The following is an 18296-nucleotide window of genomic DNA, read 5'->3' as shown; positions in this document are numbered from 1 at the left end:
GGCTTGTGTGAGCTCATGAAAGAGTAGTGATTTACATATACCAGGAGATTATCTAAACTGACTGAGAATTCACTGTAGGGATTTCTATTGTAAAGTAATAGCTGTAACATTTCTACTGTCTTCTCCATCAATTATTAAATTCTAATATAATCTGCTAGTACACTTATTAAATTGTTGCAGGGCTGTTTACAAAATACAAGTCATTCATACGAAAACAGAAGAAATATGATTTTAAACATAGGGGAATTCAACTAAACTATAAATGCTTATGCTGTTGGAGTGGCCAGTTGTTTGATCTAATCCTATTTACAAAGAGCACTTTATTGGTAAAGACAAAGGTCATAAAGTGCAAATAATATTAACTAACAAATAATAAGAAGACTATGACTTTTATGTAGAAATTAGAAATTCATATTTCGCAAAAAGAAATCCATCAAGTGAGCAGAATTCTGATGAACTGACAGTTCAAAAGGTAACAAATGATATTAATAAGGAATGATCCAGAGATTGTAAAAAAATGTTGCTGTGTTAAGAATAATATTCTTAAACAAAACTAGACAATTCAAGTCACACCCTTAACTACACTACTTATGGACACACAGTTATACATTTAAAAAAGACCATCTAAACATTACTATTCCCTTTGGAAATCCTTTAGAATAGGTCTTCCAAAGCTACAGAAGAAAGGGTTTAAGAGTGGTATTCAGCTCAAGGCTAAGAAACCTCAGCTTATTCCTGCTGTCTAAACATATGTACGTGGAGTCATTCTGGATGACGTGCCTCCATGTGCTGCTCAGGAAGGGCATGGGTCCCACTTCACCCATTTACTGTAGGTCTCATTTCAAATTTATGAAGATGTCTAATACACTGCATGGCATCTTAAATGGCACTAGGCACATCTGTTAGGCAATTGAACTGAGCTTCTAAACGGTTCCCCCCATGCAGGTGTCTAAAGGCATGCTAGATGTCTAAATTCCCATTGCAGCTGAAGGAGCTTTACTTAATAACGCTGATGGATAAAGAATAATTCAGGTCATGCTAAGGTTCACACCTAGTGGCTGATGATCTCAATCGCCAGATTTGTATAACTGCTTGGGGACTGCACGTCACTCCAGAAGGAAATAGGTGTCTTGTCTGCACTGACTATCACAGGAACTTCAGCTGCTGTAGACACCTACTTATGTCTTAATTTAGATGTCTTAATCCCAAGCAGACATCTGCCTCGAACTATATATCAGCTAATAAGTTACCAAGAGAAATCAGAAGAACTTCTTTTGAGTTGCTCTAAGAGCTCAGTAGGTGGTGTATTCTTTTTGTCATTCTAAGTTAAGTTTTCACCCTTCATTGCTGACATAATTCCCAATCCATTCTGCTGCTGCATTTCATCTTTGCCTCTAAGTTCTCCCTCACTGAAAAACTGGAATACAGATAAACACATAGGAGAGAGGAAGTAACATTACCCCTTGTAGCAGATTGTTTCAATCCAAAACATACCCATAGCAACTGATATGTTGATACATGTCAACAATTTTCCAGGTATATGAAAGGCAACACATAGCACATGGATATTTAAGCAGTATCAATTCAGTTAAGAGGTTTCTAATTCCTGTTTCAGCGCATCTCTTCGGAGCAACTGGCATGATTTCTATTCTTCTGCCCAAACTATGCATTAGAAGCAATTCAAATCAACTAAATTCTTGCCTCCTTGTTTTCCCATAACTCCTCTGTAAACAGAGCATTCACATTGATCCAGACCTTGACCCATGGACTGACTTTCCAGTTTGACGTTGGACTTACCACTACAGACCTGCCTGATGGTCACTGGGCTTCATGGCCAACCCTGATCACCATCACTGGACAAAATCCTGACCATGACTCACCAACCTGCATTCCCAGCTCTAACCTTGGACCTCCCTTATCCCCACAAACTTGCCCAATGACCTCGACTCTTGCTAGAACCCGCCTACCACCTCTAGGCCTACCCTGCTCACCTTACCGTGGGACTGGGCCCTGCCTGGTGACCTGGCAGCCCTGTCACCACCACCAGCTGCCCTGTCTTAGGGAGCTGCTGGCTCTCGCTGCTCCCTGACAATCAAACTAAAAGAAATCTCTTATTCTAGAGCCCATTGCAAAATCTTATCCTTGCTCCCTGACATCCAGTTCATATATATATATATATATATATATATATATATATATATATATATATATATATATATATTCCTTGAACATTTCTTTACCCCAAGTCATACATGCTGGGAGTAAAATACAGCCTATTTCTCCCTCTCTCCGCCCCTTTCTATCAGTTATACTTAAAAAGAAAGTGCAGTGGTTGTTAATGGCTAGCACTGTAAGTAGAAACTTTATCAATGGAGGCCAGTAATATCGCATGCTCCAGACTGCAGCAACAGCAGTCATAAACTATGTCTGAAAGTTAGTACTTTGTACACTAACTCTCTCTGATCCTACAGCACCAGCTCCTTACCCAGTGGAGGCTACAGCTATCAGATGCTGTGAGAGTAATCCCAAAGGATAATTCTCGTCTTGTTGTAAAGCAACAAACAAGGGTTTGACACAAAACAATACACCTAAATCCAACTGACCGGAAAACAGCTCTGTCTGATACACAAATACAACTCTGCTCATAAAAGAGAAAACTGAGGCATGATACGCAGTTGTGCTAAATCACTTACTGCACAGAGAATCACTGGAGGGATACTAACTGTGCAAACTGATGTCACAGCACAGCATCTCCCAGGTCTTAGCAAAATGTAACAAGACATAGCAAATCAAATAAGCAACTCCTTTCTCTATGAAGCAACTCTTCTTTCAGGCCAAACAAAAAAAAGCACATTTGGCAAAAGAGCTACAGAGTTAACAAATCAATCTAATCTCTGCCTGTGGGAGTTTAACAGAAGGAGCAAGATAAGGAATTTTTCACTTCTCAGGCTATTTTCCTTTATACTAGACCAGAAGAGGTCAACTCTCACACACTTTGTGTGAAACACCTGCTGAATATTGTTTTCTGTGATTTGCAGTTTACCCTTTTGCTTACAGTGGCTGTGCTTAGCAGCTCAGGGATGCAAACAAAACCTGCAGCTGCCTCCAACATATAATTTGCCTCGCATAATAAATTCAAGTGAACTCAGCTTGAACAACAAATAGATGCACACTGAAACTGTGGCTCTTTCCATTTTGTTTAACTGAAAGTGTAGTGATATGTTTGAATACTGTTTGGAGGTGTCTACTTTCACATTTATTTCAAAGGCACAGGAATAAGCTCTAATATTAATACATTTTTAAATACATGAGAGGATGAAAGTTGTTTTCTGTTGTACTTTTCATATCACATCAAAGACTAAACTTACGTACACTCTTCAGACTATTCCTCATTTTCCTCTTTCATGAAGAAGTGCCGAGTTCAGAAGTAATAAACAGGCTTAGAGAGCCTTCACTGTTTTTTTATTGTGTCATGGGTTTGGAATGCATTCTGAAACTACTACTCTCAGTCAAACAAATTACATGGGTTACCATATTGATCTTGCAACAATAGTATCCTGTATTTTTATGACCTTCTCAACGTCTTCATAAACTAGATTTCCTTCTTGATCCCTCCATTATTTGAAGAGAACACAAAATGTAACGGTATTTCTTCTGAGATTGAAGAGGTACACTGAACTACTACACTGGGCACGTGTTTTTCCCAGCAGCAGTATATAAAACCACAAATTGCTAGCCTATATTCTTAAGCTTCGGTTCTGATTAAGTCCTTGCTTTGTAACTTTTCATATATTGCTTTCAACCCCCAAAACTGTGCAAAGCATAGATACAGTGAAATGACAGAACATAACTTAACTGGTAGTTTTATCTCAGGTACACAGTAATCTCTGTTCTGGATAGAAAAGGAATAAAAGCTGTATTTCCCACCTTACACAATGATAAAGAGCAAAATCTATTAAGACCACCCTTTCAAATATAAACATTCACGAAGAAACATACAAAACATCATTATGACCTAAAATACAACTACTAGTATTATTTCAAATATTAGAAACAAATATTTAGGGAAAATACAGGCATATAAATATCAACATTCTAGATTTATCATTAATTTATATATTTTATTGGTTTGAATTTTATTGTTCTTCAAATATTTTGATATCGCAATTTATATGAAGCCAGTGAAAGTACATTGGAAAATATGTATAAAAATTATTATGACGTGAAGACAGTTACAGACCTAGAAGCCTTTCCCTGGAGCAAGCAAAGGAAAGAAACGTGAACACTTGATTTGCACAAAGTTCTACTCATTTCAAATTGTGATCATCAAAATCATGACATCAAAAACCTGCTACATTCTAACTATATGGCCAAGGACTACAACTGCTTACATGTCAATATAGAGTCACGCAAACATTTCTGGTGGTCATGGCTTAAAACTTGCTAAATGCGAGCTCCAATGGATCAGCAAATTCCACAGGCAGATGCAGGATGACAAAACTGCTGTTCCAACAGCCTTTCAGAAAGGAAATCTCAGGAACAGGAGACTGAATGTCTAACAGAAGGAGTTCTAAGAGCGACTGCAAACCATGTCCAACTGTCTGCCATGATGTTTGATGCTCTGAAAAAAAGTAGTAGCTTTACAAGACAAATACTCAGAAGGATAAAATCAAGCCCAAAGACTGCTCACAATCTTTGAAAACAAAGAAATCCCTTCTTTAATATTCATGTCTGTATTTTACATAAAATCATTCATAACCTGACAGAACCAAAAAATAGGCCAAATCTATCAAGTAACAGTCTCCTGGATGAGTCTGAACTTTCTGAATTATCACTGACGACTTGCCATCTTATAAAACACATTTGTTGCCGTTTTCAACAAATGTTGAGCACGTGGAATCGCAGAGGTTTGAATACAAGTGTCAATTATAGCTAACAGTTCATGCAACTTAAAAGCAGACAGATGTGCTGTACTCACAGATTATTTTTAATAACTTGCAAAATAATAATGAAGGGAATGTATTACTAGAGTCAGGTGGTAGCGGAGGCATAGACAACCACAGTTAGACTTGTGTTACAATGGAATCATTAATAATAAATAGTGTCAGAGGCCTCTGTTGTTAGTAAGAGGCCAACACAGCCAGTCACTTCAGCAAAAATTAAAAATGTATTTTCAGGACATGGTGTATACATTACCTTTTTCTACTTCCCTAAATGCTTCCCTTGGCTAACAAGCAGCATTTCTCCATTAACCAAGTTGATACGCAGCCAACTCACTTTCATCCATATCCCTATCTTGGTCAAAGTCTGGAAAAGCAATTACACTCTGCCATCTGGGCTGGATGAAAAGGATACAGAGAACCGAGATCAACAGCATACTGATGACACTGGAGCCAAAACCTCCCACACCTTCCTTTACTATTATTTATGGTAATAGTATTATGGCGTGTATGGTGTTTTACGGGCAAGACTGAAGACAGAATCTAGAAGGCAGAAAGAGTGGCGTTTTTCCACACACACTGAAAAAGCAGAGGCGTGATTACCCTTACAAGACAAACATGTGAAAGTAATTTTCCCTTTATAATGCTTTGGGATATCAACAAGGGGAAAAACAAATATATTGATAAGCAAGCCCATCCACCCTATCAGACAAGTCTCTTTAAATACCTTGTTGTCAGTGAGTTATGCATAGTACTTAAAGGACTCAAGCAAAAAGCTGGAAGTATTTCAACTATTCTCAATTATTATTGTCATCAAAATCACCTTCTGTGTCCAAAGGCAGTGCCTAAAAGATCAGGGAAATCTTTAATTCAAGTACAGCTGGCCCACCACTACGTTTTCCATAGCTCTCTTCCCAAAAGACACTGATAAAAATGACAGTAGTTTAATGGTTATTTATTTAGCCACTGTTGGCAACTCATTCTTCAGGAGAATTTAAAATTTATAAAGCTCTTTAGAAAAATAACATCTGCAAAGTGTTACCATATTAGTTTCCCTATAGTAGGAAGGAAATTATGGTATCTTGAATGCTACACCATTCTTGATGTTACAAAAATGTTCCATTTTCAAAATGGAATCAGTCAAATACAAGCATATTTAAAGAATATAATTTTCTGCCCATTTAACTGATAATAATTAAAGCTAATGAAAATTTTCCTCATATGAAATTTAGAGAAAAGACAGATACAACGCCTTATTTTTAAAATAAACATATCAAAAATTCTATCTGTTTTTACGAGCTTATTAAAAAGTACTCATATTAAAATGATATATCACAGCTTCTGCTGAACTGGTTAAATTTCTAATTTATCACGTTAAACAGTAATGTAATATGATTTTAGCATGTTGTAATCATGCAAACCTGAAAATAGTGGAACAGAACAAGCAGAAGAAGGACTGGTACTAGAGAAACTATGACAAAGAAAAAAACAAAATGGGATCATATAATTTCAGACTATTTCAGAAGATTAAGGGTTGTCATGGCAAAATTAATCACGAGATTTCCTATTTTTTTATTGCTTCCACTTCTAGACTTTGCAAATCTATGAAGATTTTTTGCAGCCTCCATATTCTGGATAAATTGTACAACAGATGAGAAAGAAATGTGCAGTGTTTTAAAACTGATAATAAGACCAGTGGGTCAGTGTTAACTGAGCATGAAATAATTAAAAAAAAGAAATCTAATAGCATTACCCTTAGCTGTACCTTCATTTTACTGTGACACATTATCTTGATCAAAGGATTGTTCTAAACTGATGATGGATAATAATACTTAGTGACTTTTCAGTGTCCTGAAATGTTCTTAATGGCAGGATTCAACTGGACTTTTAGACACCTGAACGGAGGTATCTACACATTTATGTCTACAGCTGTGCTAGGTATCCCAGTACAATCAATTTACATATTCACATACAATGTCTTACGGTTGCCTAAACACAGCACATAGGACACAGGACCTGTGCCTTTTTTGGCAGTTAGAGGTAAAGCAGGATACTATAGGGCATCTTAAATGGCATCAGCAATGAAGCATGGCTGGCTGAACGAAGCCCCTTCTCAACACTGTCAGCAATGGCCAAAACCATACGAAACAACTCAGCAGAGTAGTAAGGGCCCGAGTCAGATGCCTAATTACAGGCACCTAGTGCACTTGAGATGCATCCCACTTCCAGCTATCACGCACAGGTCTCCCATAAACCCTGTTTGAAATCTTCTGACCCTATAAGCCATCTCAGCTACCTCAGGGCATCTCACACGGCACCAGACAACTGAGCTTAGGCAATTGAATCAAGTCCTCAATACCAAAAAATGGCAGGGAGACAACAGACAACTCTCAGTCACCAGCTGGTTCCTCTCTGTACAGACAACAGCCAGCTGGCTTAGTAGCTTAACTTTCCACCTTCTTCATACCATTCAGGCAAAAGCGAGACATGGCAGGGCCAAGGAACTTGCCCATCCTCTCTCTTCTCTTTCCCCAACAAATTCTTCATGTAAGCTGTTTTTCTTTACATGAAGCTAACATATAGTTCAATTCCAATTATGTTTCCAGGCTTTTACAAATTCAGTTGTGATCAGCTGTTGATTCTGTTAAAACCTTTTCCTAATCCCAGTATTCCACATGATATATCTTCATCACTTACCTTGCCCCCCCATTCTCACATACTAACACCTATATTTAATCCCATCTTAACTACTTGCACTAAAAGGAAACCCCAAAGCCACATGCAGTTCCTTTCCAGATGCTGCTGTTGAATTATTTCCCTATGGGTTTCACCTAACATTCCACCAATGTCCTCTGGCGCTTCAGTCCACACATCTCATGCATTCAAAGCCTTTAAACTTTTTTGTCCAAGAAACTCATAAACTAACACCTTTATTCCCATACAAAACAGCTAACATCTGTGGACAAAAAAACAGCCAAACAAAGAAGAAATGTCTACCCAGCACAGTTTTTTACCAAAGCATCTTTTAGCAGCTTTTGCATGTAATAAATCCGGGGGGTTTTGTCCCAAGAGCTGCTGAGAATGACTCTCACAAGTATATTTAATCCAAAGAACAAATTCAAATGTAATATAACAACTGGAGTAACTTTAATTTATTTATACCAAACCAAAAAATAAATCTCCATTTAACAAGGGAATTTTCTAAAAATTGTATCAGCTACAACAACTTTCTGACAGTAACTATAATTTCCTTCTTATCACCTGCAGCATCTTTTTCAACTTTTGCAACATTAGAATTTTGTCCAAAACTATTATCAAAATCTTCGCCATTCATTATTATGTCTAACCCAGTAAAAGTCTGAAAAGTCATGAACTAATTACTTCCAACTCTAATACCTTAAGAATGAAAAGCAACCCTTAAAAATATCCCTGAAAGTGCTTTCCTGAAAGGTAAATCACGCGTTTACTAGTTTTCTGATTCCTTTGGAGTGAGAGATTGATTAAAGGCTCAGACAGAAAAATAAGGTCTGCACCTGATTCATATCCTCATATTTAATACACTCTTTATTACTCATTACAACTTCTGTCACTATCAACATATTACAAAATAGAAAAAACTTTCATCTCCACTGCATTATTTAGTTTTAAAGTGTGCACACCATTTTGACATCTCTGTCCCAAAAACGCTACACAAGTGTACATTAATGCAGCAGTAATAAAATATTTCCCTTTTGCTCTAAAGCAAAAATGCTGAATTGGCTTTACTGGTATTCAGCACAGTATGAAAGCCTGATTTTGATCATGGAGCTACAGGCCTCATACTATATGCTCTTATCTCAGAAATTCCGGATCAGCCAATAAAGTAACTTTTCTCAGAGTTTCAATATCCTGACGAGTTTTTCTACGTGACAGAAGATGGATGGATTAGATACCCAGAGAGAACCTTTCCCTATAAATCTATGCCTGATAGCTTTTTATTCCCATTCTCAAAATCAGTGTTTTTCTGTTCCGGTGTTTTCTGAAGTTCAGTTAATTGATGAGCCTTACTGAACGCATGGTACTTCATTACTCTGTATGTCATGATCCACATATGTATTATGATGTATATTGGCACACATTGTAAGGTGGTACGCACTCCCAGGCAAGTTCACAACACCGCGCACCACCTTTAATAAACATTTCTCTTTCATACTTCATCTATCTTTTTAAACATACATTTGGGGGAGAAGAAGAATGCTAAAGAAAATATTTCACTTCTGTTAAATGAATGAGAGAGCTAAACAATAGAAGAAAATTCAACACAGCCTGAAGTATTCAGTAACTACTTTTCTGAGGTCCCCTACGGTTTCTTTAAACATAACTTCTTCCACATTTGACACATCAAAGGTTCTGAATAACTTTAAATTCCTAAAATTTCAGAGAACCATCACCTTGGTTAAATGCCTCAAGTATTTATGTTGTGAAAGAGCAGAGGGTGACAAGAACTCATTTCAGCTTTATATCTGGACTGTACCTACGCTGCACCAGTTTCTCATTGTGTGACACTCACATAGGAACTGGTATTAAAACACACACTTTCATAAACAAGTGAATTTTCCAACCCAGACGTTGCAAGAATTGGAGCTACCTTTTTCCTCTGAAACACCAAAAAAAGGCCCTAGCAGAAAAACTGAGAGAGAATAATTGTAAGTTCACTCTAGTTACCCCGCATTCCACATTTAAGCCAAGTCTAAGTGACTTTCAATCCAAGCCACTACAGAGATGACTGTTACTACTATTCATTAGTCACCTCATCAGACAGATCAAAAGATACAAAATCTGATTAATTAAGAGCCGCAAATATTTTGCTTTATGAAAACTTCTATGTCTGATCAACTGGTAAGTCTTTCAGCAGTCTTATAAGGCACTTGTGAGACTTTTTTACCCAAACTAGAACCTACAAGGTCCACAAATTGTCAATAAAATCATTTTTAAAACCTGAGACAAAGATAATATTCCCATTTATTTCAGTAGGAGTTAAATTTGGACCTAGTTGATCCTAGGCAAGTCACTTATCTTCACTCTCAGCCAAGGCAATGAGAAAATGAATTAAGAAAAATGATCTCAAGATGTATGAATGTTAAAATAATGATTTGACACATGGCGTGCCTGAAATTAGTCTTTTTCCTTGAGCTGGCAACAGAGGAAACGACAATCACTGTGCCCATACGTAGTCTTTGAAGGAGGTGGAGGTGGGACAAGTCAAAATCGGGATCTCACCAAAAAACAGATGTTGGGTCTGAGTAGAAATTTCCTGTGAGTTTTTTTAATTCCCAAATTTGCAGAGCAAGATCTGTAAAATCCTTTACAACACTTCCGGCTGTATTACAAAGTTCTAAACCCACATAATAATCCCAATATAGCATAAATCTGTATCAACCAAAAAGCTCCTGTTATCTTTCCACTATTTACAATCCAATTGTACAAAAGAACTAAAAGTCAGTGACTCCATTTATGTCAAACTTACACTTTATTATCAGCCTCTTAACTTCTAATATCCTGTTTGGCACCTTTAGGAAACCAACTATGCAGCTTTTTCAGACTTTCTCTCTTCAACATTTTATCCACCTATGTTCTTGAGCTCTCATTCTTGTATTTCATTCCACTTAAGATTTGGTAAAGGCTTGTTTTGGCGTTTAAATAGCAGGCTGTCAACTCTGTTTGAACATGTGACTTGCTCTCCTCCGTTTTGGTGAGAGACCGGGCAAAAGTTAAAAGTTGTATTTCGCTGAGCACAACAGACGGAGCTGAGCATTAACGAAATCTGGTGTCAGCTGATGGAATGTCGTCTGCACGGTGTGCTCACCTATCGACTACCCAGATCTTGTGCAGATCCAAATCGAAAGCCTTTGAGCCCAACCTGCACCATATGTGCAAGTCTGTGGTTCGGGGGCAAACAGCACGGGAACATCTGTTGGAACTGGGTACTTGAGAGTGTCTGTTCCAGCTGGTAGCACGCTCTTTCAGAAGCGGGAGAAGCAGCAAGTCATGGTCACCAGAAGAGACGGGGAAGCAAACACTAGCTCAGTAAGAAAGTGTATCCAAGTTAGAGGCTACGCTGCCATGTTTTATTCTCTTTTACCACCAAGGTCTTAAGTGGTGTTGTGCTGGTATAATTAGAAATGCTATTTGACTTCTTTGAAGTCAATATTTGACTTCTTTGAAGAGATGAACTGAAGGTGGGATACTTAAGCACAGAGGGATGAAAAATAAGAATTATAAATACTATTTTTGTTGTAGTAGGTCATAGAAGTTCTAGTCAGAGGTCAGGATGAGGAAGAACTTCTTCCCTCTGAGGGTGACGGAGCACTGGAACAGGCTGCCCAGGGAGGATGTGGAGTCTCCCTCTCTGGAGATATTCAAGACCCACCTGGACAAGTTCCTGTGCAGCCTGCTGTAGGTGACCCTGCTTCGGCAGGGGGGTTGGACTAGATGACCCACAGAGGTCCCTTCCAACCCTGAACATTCTGTGATTCTGTGATTCTGCAGCATAAAGAATACCCAGGCTGAAAAAACTGGCATGAGTCTACTGAATGGATCTTCTGAAGCGGAAACTCCTCTTCACAGAAAATTTTGGAAAGAGCTCAGCATTGAACTTTCTCTACTCTGGCTAAATTCAGTGGGAGCGCAGTTTTGTGTTTTATTTACTACCTTCAGTGTCAGCTTGTATCAAATGTCATTTATCATCTCCAAATTCACCAAGAAAAGATACAGCATGCTGATATGAACTTAATAGTTTGTAATTTAATTTTAAATTCTAAAGTTATAGTAATCTTTTCTACTTTATTCTTGAATTTCTTTTATTAATAACTTTTTATGTCTTACATCTTATGAACATTAAGAAAATAAATGTTGCTTGAGAATCTGCAACAAAACAAAAAAAGTCCCATTCCTGTGATGTATTCTTTGAGAAAAAGAGGCATCTACTGAGCTCTATATTGACAAGGCCTCTACATGTAGAGGAATAAGAAGGGCTGGAAACCAGGAATTTCATAGTCTCTTAGTGATCAATTATTTAGTCTTAAATTACACGAAAGACAATGTAAAATCTAAACACCTTGGAAGTTCAGGATGAAAACACAGACTGAGGTAAGAATGGCGGGTAAAGAAAAGACAAAAAAAAGGATACAAGATCTCTGCTCCATGTAATTAATAAAATTTCTTTATACTGGTTTCATTAAGCATCTTTAAAATCATGTCTTCCTTTTAAGCAAGAAACAAGAAATCTGCAATATAAAGTTCAGGACACCTAGCTTCTCTTTTGTGTATTAAAAACACACTTCATATGCAATTTTCAGCAGATAAAAAGAACCTGAATGTAAATTATGATGTATTTCTTGCATATTTTAAATGTCATAATAAATTAATACATTTGCATATTGATGATAGCAAATTTTTATAGTACTAAATAAATAAAATTACCTAAATAGTTATTTAAGGAAAGCCTGCAAATGTCAATTTGTTCCTGGAATATATAATTACACGGGGATAAAAAGAACTTGAAATACAGTATGTCTCAGATCAGCTGCTCTGAGGTGTAGCTAAAAGATTAAAATAAAACAGACATGCCTTCTCCTCCCAGGTAGCATAATACCATATGCCCTATTTTTTATGCTGTAATTTGAATCAAGAATCAAGCATCGAATACAAGAAGTGGTTAAGACAAATGTACACATTGTCATATGGACTGTGGTTTTTGTTGTTATTCTTGAGTTACTTTAAAAATAAAGTTGAGAGGTTTCTAGCATATGGTTAAAACATGATAGTCTATTGCAAATTCTAAACCACCAAATTGCAAAAGTAAGACACTTGTGCGCATGTCTTGATCCAAGAGTGTGATGCAGTGAGGACATGAGGGAATCTCAGGCTGTGTGGTTTGGGTCTGGATAGTAAAGCACGTAGCATATAAATCATTGCAACCTAGGCACTGAAACAGAAGTTAGCTGTCTAAATTAGAGGACCCAAGCTTTTCTTCATTATTTTACGTATGTAGCATGTAGAATTTGTGTTCCTCTCCTCTCCAGTTGTAAAACTGAAAATAAAGTACACTGTTCTTTCCAATGATAATATACTGAACAACTGTTAATAATTCTGAGTATTGCATCCCACATGACAGCCTAAATCTGCGACAGAAATCCTACTAGATAACCTAGCACACATTAGCATTATTTAGATAGATTTACGCCTCCTAGAGTCACAGCCACATCCAGCAGAGCAAGAGATCAGAGTTTGATTTTTCACTTATTTTTGCTTTGCTTGTGGTAGATGTAGGCAACCCTTGCCAAACCATACAACTCCTGATATACTCCTAATATACTACACCTCTTCGTATACCTAGCTAGCGATACGATAAACCACAATGGCCTGAAAGAAAGGTGCTTATTACTTAGCTATGTTTAGCCACTACCCTCTTGTAGAGTAGGATGCACTGATTTAAGGTGGCAGAAGATGAGTATTCACACTGAAGTTGACAATCTGACCTTAACTAATTCTATTTTTTCCAAAGTATTGTAAGCCATGCAATGTCATTTGGAATTGTCTCTATTTTACATCTTTTAAATATCTGGTCCTCTACTCCTTATTATATGAACTTTGAAATCTCTTAAGAATCCAGTCATTTTCACCGCTATGGAAACTACATCATATAATTCTTTTTCTAAACCTAAATCCACAGGTTATTCACCCTCATTATTTTGATTAGTAAGCTATTAAAGAATGTCACCACTTCATACTTAGCTTTTATTATTCGACTATGTATTGTAAGTGTTTGTGTGTGGCAACATATTCCTTTACTTCAAGCAGCTCTTTCCTCTTCTTCCCTCCCTGCCTGCCCATACTCCAGGTCTTAACACTTGATATCAAATAAACCAAAGTCATTTTACATTTCATTGACATTTTTCTGACCATTCTAGTGCAAGACCTAACCTGTCCCAGCTGGAATTCAATTTCTTGAACATGATTCGCCAAAACTGAACAAGCCTCAGATAGTCTTCTGCAATGGCACTAACATTTCCCTGTTTGACTGGAAATTTCTTATCTGATATATCCGAGGACTTAATCTGAGTCTTAACAGCTGTACTGTACTGGCAGCTCAAGGTCCTCCTATGATTACTGAGTAATCCAGGGTTCTTCTGTTATTCAATCACTTCTAACTGATAAATGTCAGTTTCTAGTTTGGATTATTACTCTCAAAGTATCTAATCATTCCATATCCTTGAATTTCACACTAGTCTTTTACATCCCTTCTTTAGCCATCCAGCTCTTCCCTGCTGTGTCCTTAGCATATTCCTAATGCATTAAAATTCCAATTTAACCTACATGAGAACATAACATGAAGTCAGATGTAGGATAAGACCAATGTCCATTCCTCTCAGAGCATCTCTCCTTCCAGCCAGGTTCCTGCTGAGCTGAGCCAGAGGACAACCATCAGCAGCGGATGAACAGCCAGCCTTCCTCCCTGATGCTCAGCCTCAGCTTTTTACAATACAGAACACAAAATACATTACAGATTCCAGTGAAGTGCTATGAGTCACCATTAGCAGCAATCTCGATCACTGCAGAAATCTCCTTAATACCGCAACATCTACCGCCACCTCCTTTCTAACAAATTCTCATGTAGTTATAGGTCCTATTTAGTAAAATTAATCAGACCTTTAATATTAAATTAATCAGACCTATTAATAAAAACAGTATACACTGGGGTAATGCTAAGAGAAAAAAGCAGAACAAGGATCCCCTTGTATAAAACATAAGACAGTATTTCTGCAGCAAACAGGATTAAGAAATTAAGAAAATGGAATAAGATGAAGATACTGGAATGTGGTGTACTACTGACTACTCAAGTGTTTAATAGTTTACATAATACAGACTAGTCTAAATAAGAGCAAAATATTTATCAGTAAATTCTAATAGATAGAAAAATTCTGCTTATTTTCTATCTAGCCATTATCTCAATTACCTTTTGCTTTTCACCTCTCCTTTACAATAACTTTGCTCCTCAATTAACCCGACGTTTTGAAGTCAAATATAGTTGTAAAAATACTACAAAGCTGCTGGATAAATGAAACAGGACAATTAAGGGAAAACAAAGACATCCCACTACTCACTCTAAGACCTCCTATTTTGCCTCAGATAAACCTCCAAGTAGTTAAACCTGGACCTTCACAAATTAGTCAGCAGAGTATACAACCATATTTATATATATTTGGTTTTTTTTCAGAGAAAATTGAATTATTTTATTTTTACAAGGGCCCTAGTAGCAACACACTAGTAACACCTACATTTTACTTTGTGTTTAAAGAAAAATCCTGAAAAACTCCTGAAAATTTTCAGCAAGAGAATCAGTATTCTCATCAGACATGAAAGCACTAACTTATTTCTGGGAAACTGTTCTTACACCTTAAGCCCTTTCCCCTGTTTTATTTCTTGGTGTACCCACATAAATGTCATAACAGTGGTGTCCCCGTAACTGTCTTGCATACACTGGTCAAAACAAAAAAAACCCTATTTGCAGTCATTGAGATAGTATGGTTTCTAGATCACATAAAGAGTTAACGTGTTTTTTTCTCGAACAGGCTTGGTACAGAGTGCACTCAAGCACAAGGAAAACCTTTATAGGTTTTTTTAAGCATCTATGTGAGAAAAAATGGAAATTTGAACAGATTCATATAAAGCGAAGAAAATTATTAAAATGGTCTAATAAAAATCACAGCAAGGTAATGCAGAAACAAATGTTAAAACATTAACATTGACCAGTTCCAGACCTAATTAGCGTCGATGGACTCAGCAGACTGTAGAGCTTACAATCACATCAATGTGCACCGGGAGGATAAGCAGCAAATTCTCATGTTTGTGCTTTACTGAGGAAGCCATTTTTCTGTAACTTCGGAGGAAGATGTTTTGGAATGGTGATGAAAATTAAAGAAGCGCACTGCAAAAATGAAGCAAAAGTTACAGGCATCCATTAACATAAAGAAACGAATTTTTTTTCTTGATCTGTGATTTTCTGGGAATATATTATTGCTTGTCTTTGACCTCATATCCTCTCGGTTGCAAAAGCCCTTGAACCTTTCAGATGCTTTGTCTGATAGGGGGCAGAGACTGATGCAATCAAGCGACATATTAAGGTATTTTGAAGGAATTTTTTAAAATTGTTCACATCTTTTGAAAGAAAATAACCCACCAAAATGTACCAAGGGCACATGAAGAAGATTACAGTGCGTTGCATCATAGCTAATACATGAAAGCCCTTTCATTCTCTGTTATTTATTTTTACAGTTAAAAAAGAAAATCTGCTTTTACAGAAACAACTGAGTGAATTATGTTTGACTTTTTCTGCAAAATTCAACACTGGATAGACACTATTCTCAGGGAATTGTGACAGATGGAGGTTGTATGGATCTTACCTATACAAAGTCCTGTGCTCACAACAGTATTTTTTATGGCTTGGCAAAGTCTGTATCTACATCTCCCATAAGTATCGCTTTGCATATTTCACATATGTACCTTTTGAGATATCAAGCCCAGACCACCAAAAGCAAAATGACAATGCAGTGCTGCCAGCTTTCATGGCACTCAGAACACTGTATTTGTCATGATCTCCCCATCTCTCAAGTTACATTGCTGCCTAATAATTAAATTTAACTTCCAGATGCTGGAGAAAAATGGAAGATGTACCCCCGGTATATCTGAAAGTTGTAGAAAACAGATGAAAGATGTAATGAACAAGTGCATTTTTTTAAGACATGATTTTTAAACCAGTTTTGTTGTAGGTTTCGTTCATGTTTTTTAAGTTAGACTCGAAATGAATGATAGTTCTGACACAACACACCCCAACAATAAGCGCGTTGTTATAGTAAAGACAATGTCATGCTCAAAATTATTTCCTTCAAGTGCTTCATATTGACATCTTCCTCCAGCGTCTTTCCAGATTCAACTACCCTCTCCCTACAACTCGCTGGCAGCTTTCCCTTTCCTCCATTCCTTTCCTTCCAAAGCCACGATTAGGACAGTCATGGCCCACTGTCTTCGTTCAGTCACCTCCTTGCCCAACCTCCTCTCCCGCTCCCCACTGCCTCCAGCCACTCTCCACACCCATTCGTAGCTGATGGACAGGAGGGTAAGCGAGCACCTCCGCCCCAGCAGTGCTGGGGGTACTCCGAGCACCCCAGGCCAAAAGGAGGGCACAGCTCTTCTGGAGGAGCTGACGGCTCTCCCTCTGCACCCCGACGGCTGCAGTAACCCCACGGCAGATAGGCCCAGCATGCTCCGGCTCGAGAAATACAAACTCTGTCTAGCAAGCGCGACGCCGAGGCCTCGCCAAAACACGCGTCGCGTTTTATGACTTTTCACTGAGTGGATTACGACAGGTGAGGGGAGGGATGGATGAGTGGGTTTAACTCTGCCTCACCCCTGCCCCCAGTGCCACCAGAGACGCCCACCAGCACGGGCACTACCAGTCACACACGTTTTAAAACCAGCCGCCTTCTGAAATATTGACCAGGAAAGGCCCAACAGCGTGTGGGGAAGACAGAGAGACCCCCAATCCTCCATGCGCGCAGCTACACTCGAGGCCGGGAGGGGGGCGAGGGCCAGGCAAAGGCAGCGGGGAGGCAGCGTACATGCGTGAGGGGCGAGGCGAGGCGGCGGCGAGGGGGCGGCGGTGAAGGGGCGGCGGCGGTGAGGGGGCGGCGGCGGCCCCCCGCGCCCGGCAGGCCCCGGCCTCCCCCTGGCGGCAGCCGCGCCTCGCAGGGCCGGCACCGTCCCATCCCTTCATCCCCGCCCGGCGATACCTGCCCGGCGTGCAGAGAGGCGGGCGGCGGCGCGGCCGGCTCCCCGATCCACAGCTGCTCCTTGAGGAGGTGCTGGTAGCTGAGGCAGTGCTTCAGCGCCGACGGCACCGTGCCCATGGCGGAGCGGCGGGGCACTCGCCGGGCGCCCGGCAGCCAGCCGCAAGGTCGGCGCAGCCTCCCGGCCCGGCCCCGAGCGGCGCCTGTGATTGGCGGAGCGCGGGAGCCCGCCGCGCCGCCAGCCCCCCTCGCGCGGCGGCTGCGGAGAGCGGCGCGCCGGGCACCGCCCGGCCCCGCTCCCGCCTTGCCGGGCAGGGGAGCCCCGGCGCTGGCTGCCCGCGTCTGGTGCGGGCTCGCCCAGCGGCACGGCAGCCTGCCGCTGCGGGGGGGAGCCCCTGAGGAGACGCGGGGAGCTGGGGGAGAGCGGGGGGCACCACCACGGGGACAGCCGGCTGCCGGGCCCCGCGTCCCTCCCGACCCGCCGCGCAGCCGGCGGGATGGGGCCCAGCCTGGGCCTTCAGTGCTGGCG

The 18296-nt window shown here is 39.6% G+C and overlaps 1 protein-coding gene across 4 annotated transcripts in view; it reads right to left on the bottom strand.

The window, feature by feature from the left end:
• HMGCLL1 (3-hydroxy-3-methylglutaryl-CoA lyase like 1) overlaps positions 1–17943 on the bottom strand; it is a 121359-nt gene extending 103416 nt beyond the window's left edge. For 3 of the 4 annotated variants that reach the window (XR_012763247.1, XM_075414655.1, XM_075414654.1), the window contains exon 1: positions 17771–17943. Coding sequence is in view for 3 of the 4 variants with exons in the window: in XM_075414655.1 (XP_075270770.1) it covers positions 17771–17887 (117 nt within the window). In the remaining variant the exon portion in view is untranslated. The remainder of the gene's footprint in view (positions 1–17770) is intronic. The other variant, XM_075414658.1, reaches the window with a different exon arrangement.
• Between the last annotated feature and the right edge of the window lie 353 nt (positions 17944–18296).

This window comes from Opisthocomus hoazin, chromosome 2, assembly GCF_030867145.1.
Source record: "Opisthocomus hoazin isolate bOpiHoa1 chromosome 2, bOpiHoa1.hap1, whole genome shotgun sequence".
Taxonomy (NCBI): Eukaryota; Metazoa; Chordata; class Aves; order Opisthocomiformes; family Opisthocomidae; genus Opisthocomus; species Opisthocomus hoazin.
The sequence above is the reverse complement of the archived record's forward strand: the minus strand, read 5'-3'. Positions and strand labels throughout refer to the sequence as shown.